Source organism: Pyxicephalus adspersus, chromosome 3, assembly GCF_032062135.1.
Source record: "Pyxicephalus adspersus chromosome 3, UCB_Pads_2.0, whole genome shotgun sequence".
NCBI classification, from domain to species: Eukaryota; Metazoa; Chordata; class Amphibia; order Anura; family Pyxicephalidae; genus Pyxicephalus; species Pyxicephalus adspersus.
In genome coordinates this window covers 82,636,683-82,652,657 of record NC_092860.1, presented here as the reverse complement: position 1 = coordinate 82,652,657, position 15,975 = coordinate 82,636,683, and the positions used below count along the sequence as shown (strand labels likewise).

Here is a 15,975-nt window from a genome sequence, read left to right as displayed (position 1 = left end):
ACATAAAACAAGGATTCAATTCCAAACAGCAGTATTTTTTTTTTAATAATGTTGTCTGATTCTTCTGCATGTCCCACTAGATGAGCTTCTTGCTTTATTGCTCCTGAAGATTGAGAAACAAATATGTTTCTATTTCACGCAAGCAGACGACAAGACAGGAACTATAGTTTAAAGCATGATACAAATGTATCTTATCAGCTGAAGATCCCATTCTGGAATTCTTATTTATAATCATAAAATGTATTTACAATGGGGAAAATCTCATTACTTTGTAAGAAAGATATGTCAAAATAAAACTGGTATGTCTGTAAATCGCACAGATAATAATACTAATACTATTTTGCTGCTTTACCGCTAAACTTAAAGCATTTTCTTAAAGTGTGACTTTCAAATTTTACCGGTTCGCTCTTTTATAATTATAATACTGCATATATAAAATTGTGGATTAGCCTTTAGGGGAAAATTTGCAAAGACTTTGACTATTTTCTAAACAGCTTTTCAGAAAAGTTATTAGCCATATAGGGAGTTCAGAATTCCTATTGAGTTGGCTGATTTCAGACGTTGTGACGTTGCAGTGCAGTTACCCCTTTCTCATGACTATAAATTGCGCCTGCCGCTGAGATGCTTCATTCCATTCAAAAAAGCATGGTGATTTAATGTAAAGCGCTCCGTAATATGTTCGCGCTATATAAATCCTGTTTATTAATGATAATACCAATAATAATAATAATAAAAATTAGTGGTTTAGTACCACTCGCTGCAACCTGTTTAAATGCTGGTTCATTAGGCGCAGGAGTAGCAGGTGCCAGCCGAGCACCTGGCAAAGTGCCAACCACTGGAATCCACCTGTTCCTGTTGCTTGTCTAAATGTTGCAATATTCACACAAAATGACATTGCAGTGCAGTTACAACATGCAAATGCAGTAGTGACACCCCTAGGAATATACTTGTTACTTATTCTGTTTTGTATGGTTTAATGTAGCATTCTTTCACAAGTGAATGTAACATTCATTTCGTTGAATCATATGTACTTGAAAGGTATTACTTTGAGATGTTGAATATTATTTGGATAAAAACTAGACAAGGATGTACATACTGAGAAGTGCACCAAATGCTAAGTTATGTTCTGTAAATATATTTGTCTTATAACTAACTTTATGCTGTTATGTGTTACTGTGATCATAGCGTAGGACAAAGCCACCAGTGAAGGTAGTACACTATGCTGATGTTAAATGGGGGTAGCAGGAGTTAGGTATAAATTATTACTAAAGTACACAGCAGACACACTCCTATTGGCTGGTTGTTGTAACTGGAGCCCATATTTAATGTGGAAAGCATAAACAGCATACAAAGCATTTCATGCTACTGTGTTTAATCATAAGACTAGTAACACAGCACAGTTCATAAAACTATATCTGTTTCTGACAAAGCCCATTAGCGAATTACGAATCAAGGATCTTTGTATGCGGTTACTGCTTCTACAATAACCTGGACCCTAAGCAGAAGCTGGTATTTGTTTTATTTTGTTCAACAATATTAAGTAATAATCTTGAAATGGCAAAAAAAGTAGGTAAAGCATTCAATTCAGACTGCATATACTGTAATGAATATGCCTCTGTTTTTTTGTTTGTTTGTTTTTTAATCTGCTAAGTGCTGCAGCAAGGTTTAAAAAAATGTGCTTGTAGCACTTGTAGATTTGGACCTCTCTAATCAGCCTTACTTTATATGCAGCCTGACTGCATTGCAGTAATACATTAACAAGGTTCAATAGGACTTTAAACAATTGGTTTGTCATGTGAAAACATGACTTTATGTATAAAAAAAATAGAATACATTAAATTACCTGTCCACATGAAAAGCATTTGTAATTCTGTTTTTTTGGTGCAGGTTAATCAATGAGCACAGTCTTGATGTGTGGTGATGATTGGTATATGGCCCAATGGAATAAATTAGAGGATCATCTTTATTCTAGGTTGGAAAAATAATAAAACAGGGTACTCATATTATATTTCTTAAGCATAGTGAGGATATGTAACAGAAGTGGTAATAATTCTGCAAGTAAAAGAAAGTAAACTTTGTTTCTTTTGGATGGATGACCAACATTTTTGGATTTAGTGTAACATGAAGTTAGAGCAGCCTTCTTCAACCTGGGGTTCATCTGGAGGAGCCTTTCCGGACCTTTTTAACATAGTGGAAGCCTTGAAATAACTTTCAGGTCTTCAAGAAACCCCTGCTATACATACTATATCCACACCACACAATACATTAGTGTGGTGGTCAGTGGGAAGAATGTCTGTTACATTGCTGGTAAATGGGAGGAACATCAGCCTTACGGATAGCCAAATAGAATATTGGTGTCACATAAACTGACCTAAACTGCTCATTATTCAGAGAACTTGTAGCAACCTCTGGAGGAACCCTGGTTGTTAAACATTGCTAGGGGTTTCTTGAAAACTGTGAGGTGGCCCATTGATTTAAATTGATGTAAATTATTTAAAAGTCTTTAAGATCTAATGACCATGGAAATGTACCATAAACTGCTGGTCTCATAATTTTAGTAGGAGTTCCCTGATACCAGAAAGCTATTTTAAGGGTTTCATCATGCAGTTCAGAAAGGTGATATAGGGAAATATAAAGGTTGCTATTGCTGACCTTCTTCTGGAAAGGCTAGTTTCCTGGCAGGTATGATTATTTGCTGAGATTATACAGATTGGGAATATCAGAGAAATGAAGTAATGTGCATACCACTGGATTAAAGTATTAAAACAATTAGGTCCACATAACAGCAAAACAACTTTCAGTTTCAAATGGAAAGTTCAACACCCTTCATAGTTCTCTTAAAACAGTCTCCTAAAAGTAATTTGCTGAGAAGAGATAATTTGACACTGTGGATCAACTGCTTCTCTACATTTAACATCTGTTGCAGGACCTCAGTTTTTCTAAATGTATCCCCCAAGCTTTCTAAAATCAAATTTTAACATTACCAGAAATGTATCCTAATCAAATAGCAATTGCAGTTTCATGGGGGTGTAATGAATAACTTTCCTAATATTATCAACAGGCCATGCAATTCTTATGTGTGTATTTTGTCTTTCAGTGCTGCTTACGATGCTGTCCTTGATAGAAATGTGGCCATTAAGAAACTCAGCCGACCATTTCAAAATCAAACACATGCCAAACGGGCATACAGGGAACTGGTCCTAATGAAGTGTGTAAATCATAAAAATGTAAGTTTTCTTTTTTGTTCTGTCCTTCATCACTATTTTTTTGTTTACGTGAGTTCCAAAACAACATAGACTTTAATGTAACATGTGTCACTGATTTTGTATTTGTGTTTTTATGTTTGATGTGCTGTTTCCTTGTGCACTGACAAATAAATGATAACATTATATTAGTCTGATAGTAGTCCATCTGCTTGAAACAAGCAAGAAATACATAAGGGAAGCTCAAGGCATGAGGTAGAGACACTTTGCATTTTTGGGCATTACTGAGGTGGAGTGCACTTGGCTGGAACCCTGTATAATACGGCAATATACTGCCTGACATTAAAATAAAACTTCCTTAGAAATTAGGGTTCACAGAAGGTAAGTGGCCAGCTATGTGTGACAGGGTAGCATGGTATGACAGATACAGTTTTTGTATTTTGTGATGGTGCAGTAGTGATGAAATTTAGGGGTTAGCCACAAGAGTCCCCCACTTGCAGTTATATTTCCCTTTTCTTACTGAGAAATAGAGAGAGTAAGGGGATAGCTATGTGTGACAAAGTAGCATGATATGATGGGGGTATAGATTTTTTTTGGGGGGGGGGCGCATTTCCTACTGGCTCCTACATTTCCAGTTGCCAACATTCCTCTGTTCCAAATAAATTGAGGGTCACAGAAGGTAAGTGGTCAGCTATGTGTAACAGGAACCCCACCAGCCATTCAGTCCATCTGCAGATTTAACCCCAGGCAGCAGTGAGCGGTACTGAGCCTCCCCCCTAGGCAGGGTTCCATGGCATGAAGAAGGGGTAACCTCATTGCCAGTCTGAGCACAGTCTTGAAGTTTGATAAACAAGCAAATATATATACATATATATAATTATTGAGGCACCACAGAGCGAATTGACCATACCCTAATAATCATTACCGTGGAAGTGGGACTTGGGGGTCCCTAACTTGTACACAATTTGGGGACCCTGGTCTTGAAACAGCCCCCTTAATGTGAAAATATCCCTGCTTGTTATTATAATTTTATGCTTGTGACCCCGTATCTGGCAACTTGTTAGGTTTAGAGGGCTTTAGTAGCAGCTCTGTGTCCCCTTTGTACATTTCTGTGATATTCAGTGAAGGAGTTTTGAAGGTTTACATTGGGATAATGACAACTGCATGGACACACACACAGCTCTCATACTGCTGCTGTGATCATCTCATAGTACAAGGTGGGCGGGGAGCAGTCACAGCTGATTGCCAGGTCTATAGGACATTCCCACTGTCTCCCTCTACTGGCAGCACAATCTCATAGAGGAACATGGGAGATAAGCGGGCCCCATCTTCTGCCAGATAACGAGCAGAGAGGGAAAGAGGAGAGAGCTGCAACTATATGCAGGTCCCAGGATATATAAAACAGTAGAACACACAGAGTTATTTAGAACACTCTGGAATACAATCAGTAAAAATACATTATGGTAAATGGATCATGGCTTAGACTGTGGTAATGACATATGACTATGGTAGGGACATTAGATTCTGAACCCCTTTGAGGGACAGCTAATGACAGTACTTTGTGAAGCACTGAGTAATACATCAGCGCTATATAAATACTGTATAATAATAATAATAAAATAATAATAATAATAAAGCTACAATGCTTGTGCTCACATAATGCAGGGCTGTTAAGTACACAGCAGCCATCTTGTGCTGCTCAGTAAATTTCACTCACATGCAGTACATACATCTATAAACACTTATAGTCACTACATTCTAAATTAAATAATAAATGTATTAGCAAAAGGACAAAGTTTTTAGAAGATAAAACTGAAGTTTATATAGAGAGAAGTTGTCATGGAGTCCTACCTCAGGAATTTACCTCAGAGACGACTCTGAGGTAAATCCAAATTCTCAGGATAGAGATGGGTTGGAAGAATCTATTATGGTATTACAGTTTGGAAGATCTTGATGGAGTTATATTATTAGAAAAAACATTTTTTGGTGTGCATGAAATATTGTATACCTGTATACTGTTGTTGCACATTTTTTATGCTGACATGTAAAACTATTGATAGGTCAACCATACTACACTGAACCTGGTGAGAACAGATACACATCCTAGTACAGATCCCAATCCTATCAATGTCTGTAGTGTCTCTGCTGAATGAAAGCCTTTCACTGTAAGGGGATTTTTTCTGCATTTTGGAATAATTAGGCTCTAGCTTTAAAAAATGGCAGGTGCACATAACCTTATTTAAAGCAGACCTATTACCACACTTTTAACATTATATAAAAGGGTGACTAACCCTTTTTTTGGGGGGGGGGGAAGGAACCCTCCCCTTCCATTTTTACTGCAAGGGGAAACCGTAGCCTCCAAGTATACATACAGGTAGTTCCCGAGTTCAGGACATCTGACATACGGACGATTCCTAGATACGAATGGGACTTCCCTGCTTGCTTGTGTACAGGACAAAGGCTTTATGGGGGGGGGGACTCACATGACTTGCAGAGGAAGCCTTTTGCTGTTTTGCAACTCTTGTAACACTTTAATGACTTAGACCAGGGGTAGGCAAACTCCGGCCTTTAGGCCAGATACAACCTAGCCAGTAGTCCGTTCTGGCCTAATGCCCCCCTGGTCGATCCGGCCTAATCCCGGCTGGCAGGCTATTGAGCCTCCTTTTTTATGCCTCCCTTCCCTATTTATTTCCGCCGGCGTTACCACTTCCGCCACCGGGGTAAGGGGACATTCCCTCTCCTCTGTATGCATTGTGGAGGAGAGGGATTTCCCTTCAGTGGCGTTTCTGGTGGGGAGCAGAGCCACCAGTGCGGGACTCGAGAGAGAGAGAAAATGGCCTAGTAGCCAAAAAAGTTTGCTAACCCCTGACCTAGACAAACTCTGCTGCTGTTTCTTTTTGCATATCAAAGCACAGCTTGCTCCAGAAGTTAATGAATGTCTAGGCTCCATAAAGGTTTTTTTTTTTGTTGCTTTGCTTTGTTTGTGATTAACTCACAGTGAGGAGTTTTATACAGTTGAGACAAACATCTGTCCTAATTGTATTTATTAAAATTATGTACCGGTTCCGACTTACATACAAATTCAACCAAGGAACAAACCTACAGTCCCTATCTCGCATGTAACCCAGAGACTACTTGTACATCACATATCTGTGTGGGCTCAAAAGGGGCTTTTCTGAAATGTAAAAACAAAAGTGCCAATCTCACACATAGGGAGTAGAGTAGGTGTAATAGGACAAGAAGTGACAGACCCCAGCCCTAAAGCCCAGTTGAACCTACTTTTTTTAACATGGAGGGAGTCAGATTTCTTCAAAAGTAAAAGGTTTAAAATATGTTACAGTGCTGCAGTCAACAACATTGCTAGGAGAACCTGTATGTTGTTGATCAATCAATTCTTTCCTTGACTGTAAAGCGGGCACCTGTTCAACATATGTTTGGACTTCTTCTGGAGTGCCCTAAGAGCCACAAAACTAGCAGTATTCAATTATGGAACTACTGACCAGCGGTTGAAATGTTGAATGTTGCTTACCTCTCTTTCCACTTGTTCTTTACAATTGATCCATGTGAGTGTAGACTAGGTAAGCCACAGCTCAACAATAAATTGAGGTACCCTATATTGGGGCTCAAGGGTCGCTCAGGAAGAAATAAAAAGTTAGACAACTTTTTTGCATCTGTGATACTTCTCACTAAAATAGATAGTGATGAACAGGCATATACACTAATGAAAACATGTTTTTTTTGGTTGGACAGGAAAATTATTTTTCTTTACTTTGGTCTGCTTTTTTTTGATGATATTGTTGTTAGTTCCAGTTCTAGAGCTAAGAAACCATCTTACTAGAGGTAAGAGGGAAATATAAACCCAAAAGAGGCAAGAAAAACCCCAGACAAACTATGATCTTAATATTCTTTATACACCAAAGCAAAAAGCAGACAGAGGGAAGTATTCGCGAAAGTTTTTGCAAAGTATTCTAGAATCCTGTATTTATTTTTGGAATGGGCAGATGTGATAGCCATCTGCAAGAGTTGCCTGTCTGTGGCCAATTTAAGATATGTGCAGGTATCTCCTTTGCGCATGATACATATTTTTGTCCTAATTCTTTGACTGAATCTTAAGCATTATTTTTTTGTATTGTTTGCCAGTAGTTAACAGACTACATTAAGACACAGAGCACATCTTGTGCCAGAACTCTGTTTATAGGGATTTAATAGATAATACAGGTAAGGCTGTTAAGAACCCAGCAAACAAACAATAGATCATCTGAATGCACTTCCAGACTTTAATTTCATACAGAAGAAAACAACTGCTTAGCCTCAGTAGATGTACAGCAAATACAGGCATTTACTAAACAAGCTTGTTCAGTGAGCTGAAAGACAGTATGGAGTTGCAACATTTATGTGTACTTGATTTGTAGCTGTATTACTGGATTATTACAAATCAGTATTGTATTTCTGGACATGTAGTAATACTATTTCCAGTAGTAATACCAAGTTGAGGATTTTGAATCTTTTAAAACCTTGTCCAGCAAAAAAAAAGTTAGATATTGTATTACACTGTTTATTCATAGGTATAACTATGTTTATATTTGTAAATGATAATGCTAGACTATATGATAGTAGAGAAAATAATTAGATTCAGTCCACATTAGTGGTGTATATAGGTTCATGGTAAAAGCTAATAAGAACATTGATAGAGAAAAAGGATAAATAGGTTTAATATATTATTAGGCAGTATTGTTGTTTGAACAACACCTGTTAAGTTTCATCAATGTTCATATAAAGGCGGGGCCAGATACGGTCTAGTCGGTAGTTCGTTCTGGCCTAATGCCCTCTGGCTGATCTGGCCTAATGCTGCGGTTTGCCGGCTGGAACTGCCAGGGGGCGTTAGGAACTGCTGGAGCCCCTGGAGCTCCGGTGCCACCTCCTTGCTGTTGCTCACCTATTTACCCCGGCCAGCGTTGATACTTTCGCCACCGCGGTAAATAGGGAATGCTCCCTGAAGGGAAATCCCTCTCCTCTGCAATGCATACGGAGGAGAGGGATTTCACTTCAGGGGACGTTCTCTGGTTGTGGGCGGAGCCATTAGGGTGGGACTCAGAGTCCGGCCTAGTGTGCTCCCGTCCACCCCTGAAATGTCCTAGTTGCCATAAAAGTTTTCCGACCCTTGATATAATGCTTTGGCTAAAGCTGAACCATGCAAACCTCTTGGTGGGCAAGACTAAGTATATTTTGGAGCACTTAAATGTACAAAAGAGGCAGCCGCTACTTTAAAACAGTGGACCCTTGTTTATTTATAAAAGCCATATTTTAAAAGCAACACTTATCTGAAGGCAGCTTGCATCCTAACATTGTTTTAGAAATTTTCTTTTAAAACCATACTTCATCCAATACATGTATTTATTTTTGGATAGAGTGGAAAGAAGTTAAACTTTGCTTTGGTTTGTGACCCCATTTGTTCTCATGGACAATTTTTATTGTTTCCCAGTGAAAAGTATGTAATGATTTGTCTATGCCTAGCTTAGCTCAAACTTTTTTCTGGGGTAATAATAATTTTAGATGATAATACTCTTTAAAGGACATTTTTACAATTAGAAGGTTGTGCAGAGACAGATTTATGTAAAAAATCTGAGATTTGTCTTTGTCATTGTATCAATTTCTGTTCAGTTCCATCACAACGTTTTTTTCCCATTTTGGATCTAATCCTTCTGGGTTTTTTTTTCTACTTTATAGTTTGTTTTGCTTTCCGTGGTGTTAAAGGATGGACCTTAATCAGTCATTAAAATTTTTATGACTTTTTTTGACTGTACCACAAATGTTTTTTTTTTTTTATATCAGGGTGGTGCTATGGATATTGCCTATCTTGTGTTCAACAAATCATTTGAAACAGCTCCAGCTTCCACATAATGAACCCATTATTAAGTTGTGTTGAACTGTTGACTGGTAAATGAATTCTCAGTCAACTAATGGATAGATATGGGGGTGTGTTTGTAAATGTAGAGAAGATACCAGTCACTAATGATGTATCACATACCTTACTAGACTATGTTCTTAGTCTTGTTTAATTTAATTGTAAGGTTTGGTGGGAAAGGTATGTCATTTTGCAAAACTTGACACAAAAGTGAACAATATGATAATGGTGGCATTTCTGACAAGACAATGCTGTAAGATTGGTCAAAGCAGTGAAAAATGCAGATTACCATATTTAAATAAAAATCCGCTGATAGAGAACATTGGTAGGGGCACAGTTGTGGTCAGATGATGGCACTTCTAAACAATGTGTTAGCAGTATCCTCATCCAATCATCAATTGAAAATTTAGATCAAAGAACTTAAGCATGGTAGAACCCACAATATTTTAAGATAAAATATATTTATTACATGATATATTATAATTGAATGGAAATTATAAGAATTACTTAAACTAAATAATCATGAGTTGTTTTGCATTTTTGCATAATATCTGGACTGTCTGAACCCATTTGTAAGTATATGTTGCAATTTTAATATCAGAACAGATTTCTTTCATGTTCATAAATACCAATTTCTCTATGTATCTCATAAGAAACAGATACTGACTTTTGCATTGCTAGGAACATCAATACATTTTATGCTTTTGCTGCTTCCTCATGATTAACAAATTTGTTTTGATGCTATCCATGATTTTATTCAGTATATATATGCAGTGTACACAGCCCTCATGTCATTTTTATTCCCACTTTAGCCAGGTTATCCCCCCCTCAAGTGAATCCAGAAAGGAATAACTATTTTGAACATTAGTACTAGTACAGTTTCATGCCTCCAATTCATAGGAGGGACTAGGTTCGAGCTTTAGAAAGGGTTCTGTAAATCTTCACCTTGAAAGGTAATTGTCACTTAGCTGAGTAAAAACAGTGAAAATAAATTTGCGATGAAAACCTTACTAAGCGCAAGGAAATACAAAACAGGATTTAGGCATAACATTTGGTGATATAAGTCAGCACAGCTTTAACTCATTCACTAAAATAAGTAAACCTCGTCTTGCAAAGTATAAATCCACTTTTCTAAGGCTACGTACACATGTGCAATAATTATCGTCGGAAACAAACTATTAACAACCATTCATCTGATAATCGTTAACAAAAAAAATGAACAACGACTGGGCAACGACGTCCATGAAGAAGCAATGTCGCTGGAAACGAGCCACCATCCCGGCAGATCGAGCAACGATTGTTCACTATCTATTGTGTGTACGGTCGTTCAGTAATTGTGGATGGTTCTGCGGTACACTTTCTCTAGTAAACGTCACTTCCTGCATCAATCAAACGATCATATCTAGTGTGTGTACATTATTAGTGGATTATATTTGAACGATCATTCAAAATAGTCGCTAATAATCGTTGATTGGTCGGTAATCGTTCGATCTCCAATGATAATTATTGCACGTGTGTACGTAGCCTAAGTGAGCATCCTTTAAATTCTTTCTTCAATCAACCCTATAGTGTGTTTCAAATAAAACCTTTTAAATACAAACAGAACAATAAGGGAGGTGTAAATATAATAACAAGTATGATGATATCCCTTTGTCTTTGGGCACCAGCAAGCAACACCAGACTCACAAGAGAGATAGAAATAGGTGTTTTCAATATATGGAACAATTGGATTGCTTACCATGATAAATAAGGTGGTGCTGGAAGATCATTTTCTACAAAAAAAATATAATGCAGGAGTTATAACTGCATGGCCAAGTGCCCTCTGATCACTGTATTCCAGAATTATCTTTGCTGCAATGTCTTCTCTTCAATAAGACTGCAGCAAGTTGTTACCTAACTTTCATTTGCTTAATGATTTTGTAAATTAAACTATAATTGCATTTTACATCTGATCCTGTCTTTACATCCTAATCCTGTCTTTGTTTCCCTTTTTCTTTTAGATTATCAGTTTATTAAATGTCTTTACACCACAGAAGTCCCTTGAGGAGTTCCAGGATGTGTAAGTAATACTGATTAAATTAAGACAATCTTCAGAGGTGGAGAATGTACCTTTATTTATTAGATAAACTCAAGACAGTATTGACTGCAGGGTACAGCTGTACTTCCAGGAGGTCTGAAATGGGAGATATACCTTCTTCAGAATAGTTTATTATTCACCACTAAGAATACAAGAATAGATAAAAATTAATAGACATTAGACAGGTTTATTTGTCATGGATTTTGCAGAAAGTGTAAGCTGTGCTAGTTAGAATATATTATCTTTTTATCACTGTTTAGTTATTGCAAGAACAACACTGTACTTTAGTGGTTTGAGACAATTCCAAAATAATGCTGGTCTTACTACCTTTATGGAGCAGGCCATTATCTGCTGCTGGTATGTATGTTTGCTGTATGATAAGAAACAAAATCCTGTATGATAAGAAACAAAATGCTCAGAAAAAAAGTTTGAAAATGTATTTAGATAGAAAAGTTAAAAAGTAAAAGGGTATAGACAGAAAAGCAAAAGATTAACATGCTCTGCACCCCCTATTGTATGGTATAGAAGATCTAATTTGATAGCCATATTGAAGGCTTATTTAGGCTAAAAGTTTGCCTTGTAGAGGCTCCCAAACATAAACATATGACCTACAGTATTGTCAATCACTTTGCACAAACTGCACTTTAATAATTACAGAAACATTACAAGAAATCATAGGAGACTCTGGTATCTTCCGGTTATCTGGGAACAACTTATCCATTGACTGTCCTTCAAAGTACCAAAATGCCTTACTAATAAGACCGAACTATCCTCCTGCCTAACAAGACATTCCAAGGGCCCAAAGAACGACCATTTTTATAATATTTTCTTGTACATTTTTTTTTATTAAACAAACCTAAATTATATAAGGAATCCTAACATTGCATATAAATATAAAACATATAATAAATATTTCTTTATCATATGGGTCAAAAATTTTATTTTATTATTATTCTTTTTTAAGTCTCGTTTTAGACAGATTAGGAAATGTTTGGAATATCTGTGTGAAGTTACTGTCTGTGTTCAGATTGAGTATATCAATTGCTCTCCCTGCAATGCTGAAACATAAAATGAAAGAAATGCGCACCACTGCCACAAGAAGACAAAGACAGCTATAAAAACCATCAAACACCTCATTATAACCAGCCCAAACCAAAAAAAAAAAAAAAAACACCATGCCCAAATACCACCAATCCCACCCCACAAATATTTTCTACTCCACAAATATGAGTTACTTAACTGGAGGCCTATGCCTCAAAATACTTAGTGAGATTTGGAATGGTAACATGATTTCCCCTTGATTTTGGGCACCAGCAAGCAACACCAGACCAGGCTGATACAGTGGCCAATCAAGAATACACTTTTTTCATTATGCAAAAATAAAATATTAAAGTATGATATATAAAAAATACTTAAAATGATCTGGACCTGCAGGTAATAATGACCTGGTAGGATGTATCAATTAAACTTAATCTATTAGATAAAATGCCGCTGCAACAATAATCAGCATACATAAGATATTATTTATACAGAACAATATTTCAACCAGATAATTTATCTAACAATCAAGGATATTAAAGAGAGATATCAATACCGGCTCATAAAAAAATACGATCAGAACATCATCATTTATGCAGCCTAAGTGACAATGTTTATATTGCCCAGTCAGGCTAAGTTTACATGGATCATTTGTCCATCTTTAAAATTCAGAGTTTAAAAGCCCATGTTTGAAATTTGAATTAATTTAATGTTTCATTGCATACCATAGTGTTTTTGAGATGTAAAGAAGTCACACCTTACAGCATTTGGACAGTGTTAAAACACCCATAAACAAAAAAAGGTTTAACAATACATGAAAACACCTACCAACATTCATAAATGCGTAATTTATTTAAACAAAACACAATTCAAATGAATAGGGCTTTTTAAAACTTGTGATGGTTTATGTGCATTTTTGACGTTTATAGGCATTGTGTTATATTCTACCTCTTTACCTGCCATGGGTGTTTAAGCATTTTAAAATAGTCCATTTAAACTTAAAATATGCCACACATTACTCAGACCATAAAAACAGACGTGTCTTTGTACGTAATAATGTTCCTTGAAAGTAAAACCCTCACTGTACATAGGAGGGGGTGCTGAGAAGTTCCTGGCTTTGCCCCCTTCCAGATGAAATTGAAAAATGAGTGTGGGGGCATATGACAGCCTAATAACTTATAAGTATATAATTGTGCAAATATCAGGTCTTTGCGATTCTTAAAACTGTTTTTTCTTTTAATGAGCAGCTGGTGATGGCAGAGGCACAAGCAAGTTTCACGCCGTTGGAGTTACGGGCCGTCATAAAGTTTTTGTTTTTCCAGGGAAAGTCAGCAAAGGACATTCACACTGAGATCCCACTAACACTGGGGGAGAAGTGTCCTTCCTACAGCACTATCATTTCACTGTTGAAGATGAGCCCGGCAGTGGGCGCCTCCCAACCTCAACTGACCCGGCAACCTGCAATGCTGTCCATGAGCTGATAATTGAGGACTGGCAAATATCCGCAAAAAAGAAAGCCCAGATACTTTACATCTCACGGGAGCGTGTTGGGCTTGGTATCACCACTATCCTAGACATGTGCAAGGTTTCAGCGAAGTGGTTGCCGAAATGTTTGAACAGTGATCACAAGAAGGAACGAGTTGAAGTATCCAAAGCCGTTTTGCGTATTTTGGGTCCCCCTGGCTGAAGAAGTTCCAAACCCAGAAATTGGACAAAAAAGTAATGGCGTCCGTTTTCTCGGACAAACACGGTATTGTTGGTGGTCTACCTACCTCAGAGTTCTAGTATCACTGGACATTATTATGCTAACCTCCTGGACCAGCTGAAGGAGGCAATTAAGAGGAAACACCGTGGAAAGTTGACCAAAGGGATCCTTTTTCTGCAGGACAATGCACCTGCGCACAGGTCTAACGTTGTGGCTGCCAAATTGAACACCCTGGGTTTCCAATTGGTCCACCATCCCCCCTACTCACCTGACCTGGCCCCTTCGGACTATTATATAATCCTAAATTTGAAGAAACACCTGAAGGGGCAACGTTTTGAGGACATTTGTAACGTCAAAGATGCTGCTGAGAGCTGGTTTGCGGCCCACCCAAAGGACTTTATTTGTACGGTCTGTAAAAGCTGCAATTATGCTGTAGCAAGTGCATCAGTCTCAGGGGGGGAATAAGTATGAATAAATGTGTTATTTCATAACTCTGGCTCTCTTCTTTTTGGGCAAAGCCAGGAACTTCTCAGTACCGACTCGTATATGTCAAACATTGGGGCATTTTCATGACATTACATATATAGGCTGGTTGAATTGTTCCGTATAAGGCCTATTTGAAGTAAGAATTATTAAGCAGGTGCTCCACAGCAAATCTTTTTCAAGTGATTAGGGCTTGCTGTAAATTGATTGCATAATAAAAAATGTTTACTTGATTACAATGGCTATATTAGCCTTTATGTTATTGTTATTTTTCTAAGTATTAAAAACCAGACAGCCCTTCAAATTTATTAAAAAACTAAAGTAATATGGTTTTTGCTTTGCGATAAGCTACTCAAATGGCTCTTTTTGCTGGATTCTACTTTGAATATCTCACAAAGCTTTTCAAACATTCTTGATAATCTCTGTATCTAAAGCTGAAGATGTAAGATCTTGTTATTGATTGTGTTGGAATCCAACATAAAACATTGTGACTACAAAACGATATTTTTTATTTTGGGTTGGGAATGAGCTCTGCATTCATATCGGTTTTAACTTTTATCTTTTTGAATTTTTTCTTTACAGGTATCTAGTAATGGAACTGATGGATGCCAATTTATGTCAGGTGATTCAGATGGAACTGGATCATGAAAGGATGTCTTATTTGTTGTATCAGATGTTATGTGGCATTAAGCATCTTCACTCTGCTGGAATTATACACAGGGTTAGTAATACCAATATCCTGTGATATGGACAAGTGATCAAATTGCTTTTTTTATTGTGAAAAGTGTGTTATATAAACTTATATTGCACAATATCTAAAATGACAATCTAAGGCTTTAATTAATAAAGAACTGTTTTATATATTATCACCAATGCTAGTATATTTAGGTGCAAAAGTTAAACTTGTATTCCTACGAAATACTGAATACACTTTGACACCAATTTGGGTGCACTGCAAATGGTGAACAATCAAAACTCAGAACAAGTAGCAAGTAGACCAAACTCCAGTATCAAGGGAAATTGATTTACTGCAGTTCTATAGCAAGCATTCTCTATCAATGAATAGATACAGAAACAACCTATACCTTGATATAGGGGGGTTTGAGTTCATGAATTGTTACTTTAGTTGTACTAGCTATGAAACTCCAGGAAAGGATTTTGTTTGATACTGGAAGTTGGTGAGCTGGTAGTTTATATATATATATATATATATATATATATATATATATATATATATATATATATATATATATATATATTGAGAATTATAATCATCAGATTTACCAGTTCCCCTGTCTGCACCAAAAATGCAAAGCATTTACAAAACGTGTTATTAAGAGTAGGATCAGTAAAATTATACTTGGTCATGTGACCACAGTTCTTGCTCACTTTTTAGAGAACTCTGCTTTACTTTATCGTATACATAACCACAATAATGGTAATCGTCAGCTAAAATTTTCAGTTATAACCCCTGTTGCTCATACTTCAGAAAAGGTGGTAAAGTTGTTTTATGGGCTTGTGGCTGTTCTTCATTAAAGCTGAACTGTAGCCACTATCAAAATTG

General features: G+C 36.9%; 1 protein-coding gene across 8 annotated transcripts in view; it reads left to right on the top strand.

Moving 5' to 3' along the window:
- Positions 1–15,975, top strand: part of MAPK10 (mitogen-activated protein kinase 10) — a 126,225-nt gene that overhangs the window by 70,622 nt on the left and 39,628 nt on the right. For all 8 annotated transcript variants that reach the window (XM_072405463.1, XM_072405468.1, XM_072405469.1 and 5 more), the window contains 3 exons: positions 3,098–3,227; positions 11,109–11,167; positions 14,994–15,132. In XM_072405463.1, the coding sequence (XP_072261564.1) occupies positions 3,098–3,227; positions 11,109–11,167; positions 14,994–15,132 (328 nt within the window). The remainder of the gene's footprint in view (positions 1–3,097; positions 3,228–11,108; positions 11,168–14,993; positions 15,133–15,975) is intronic.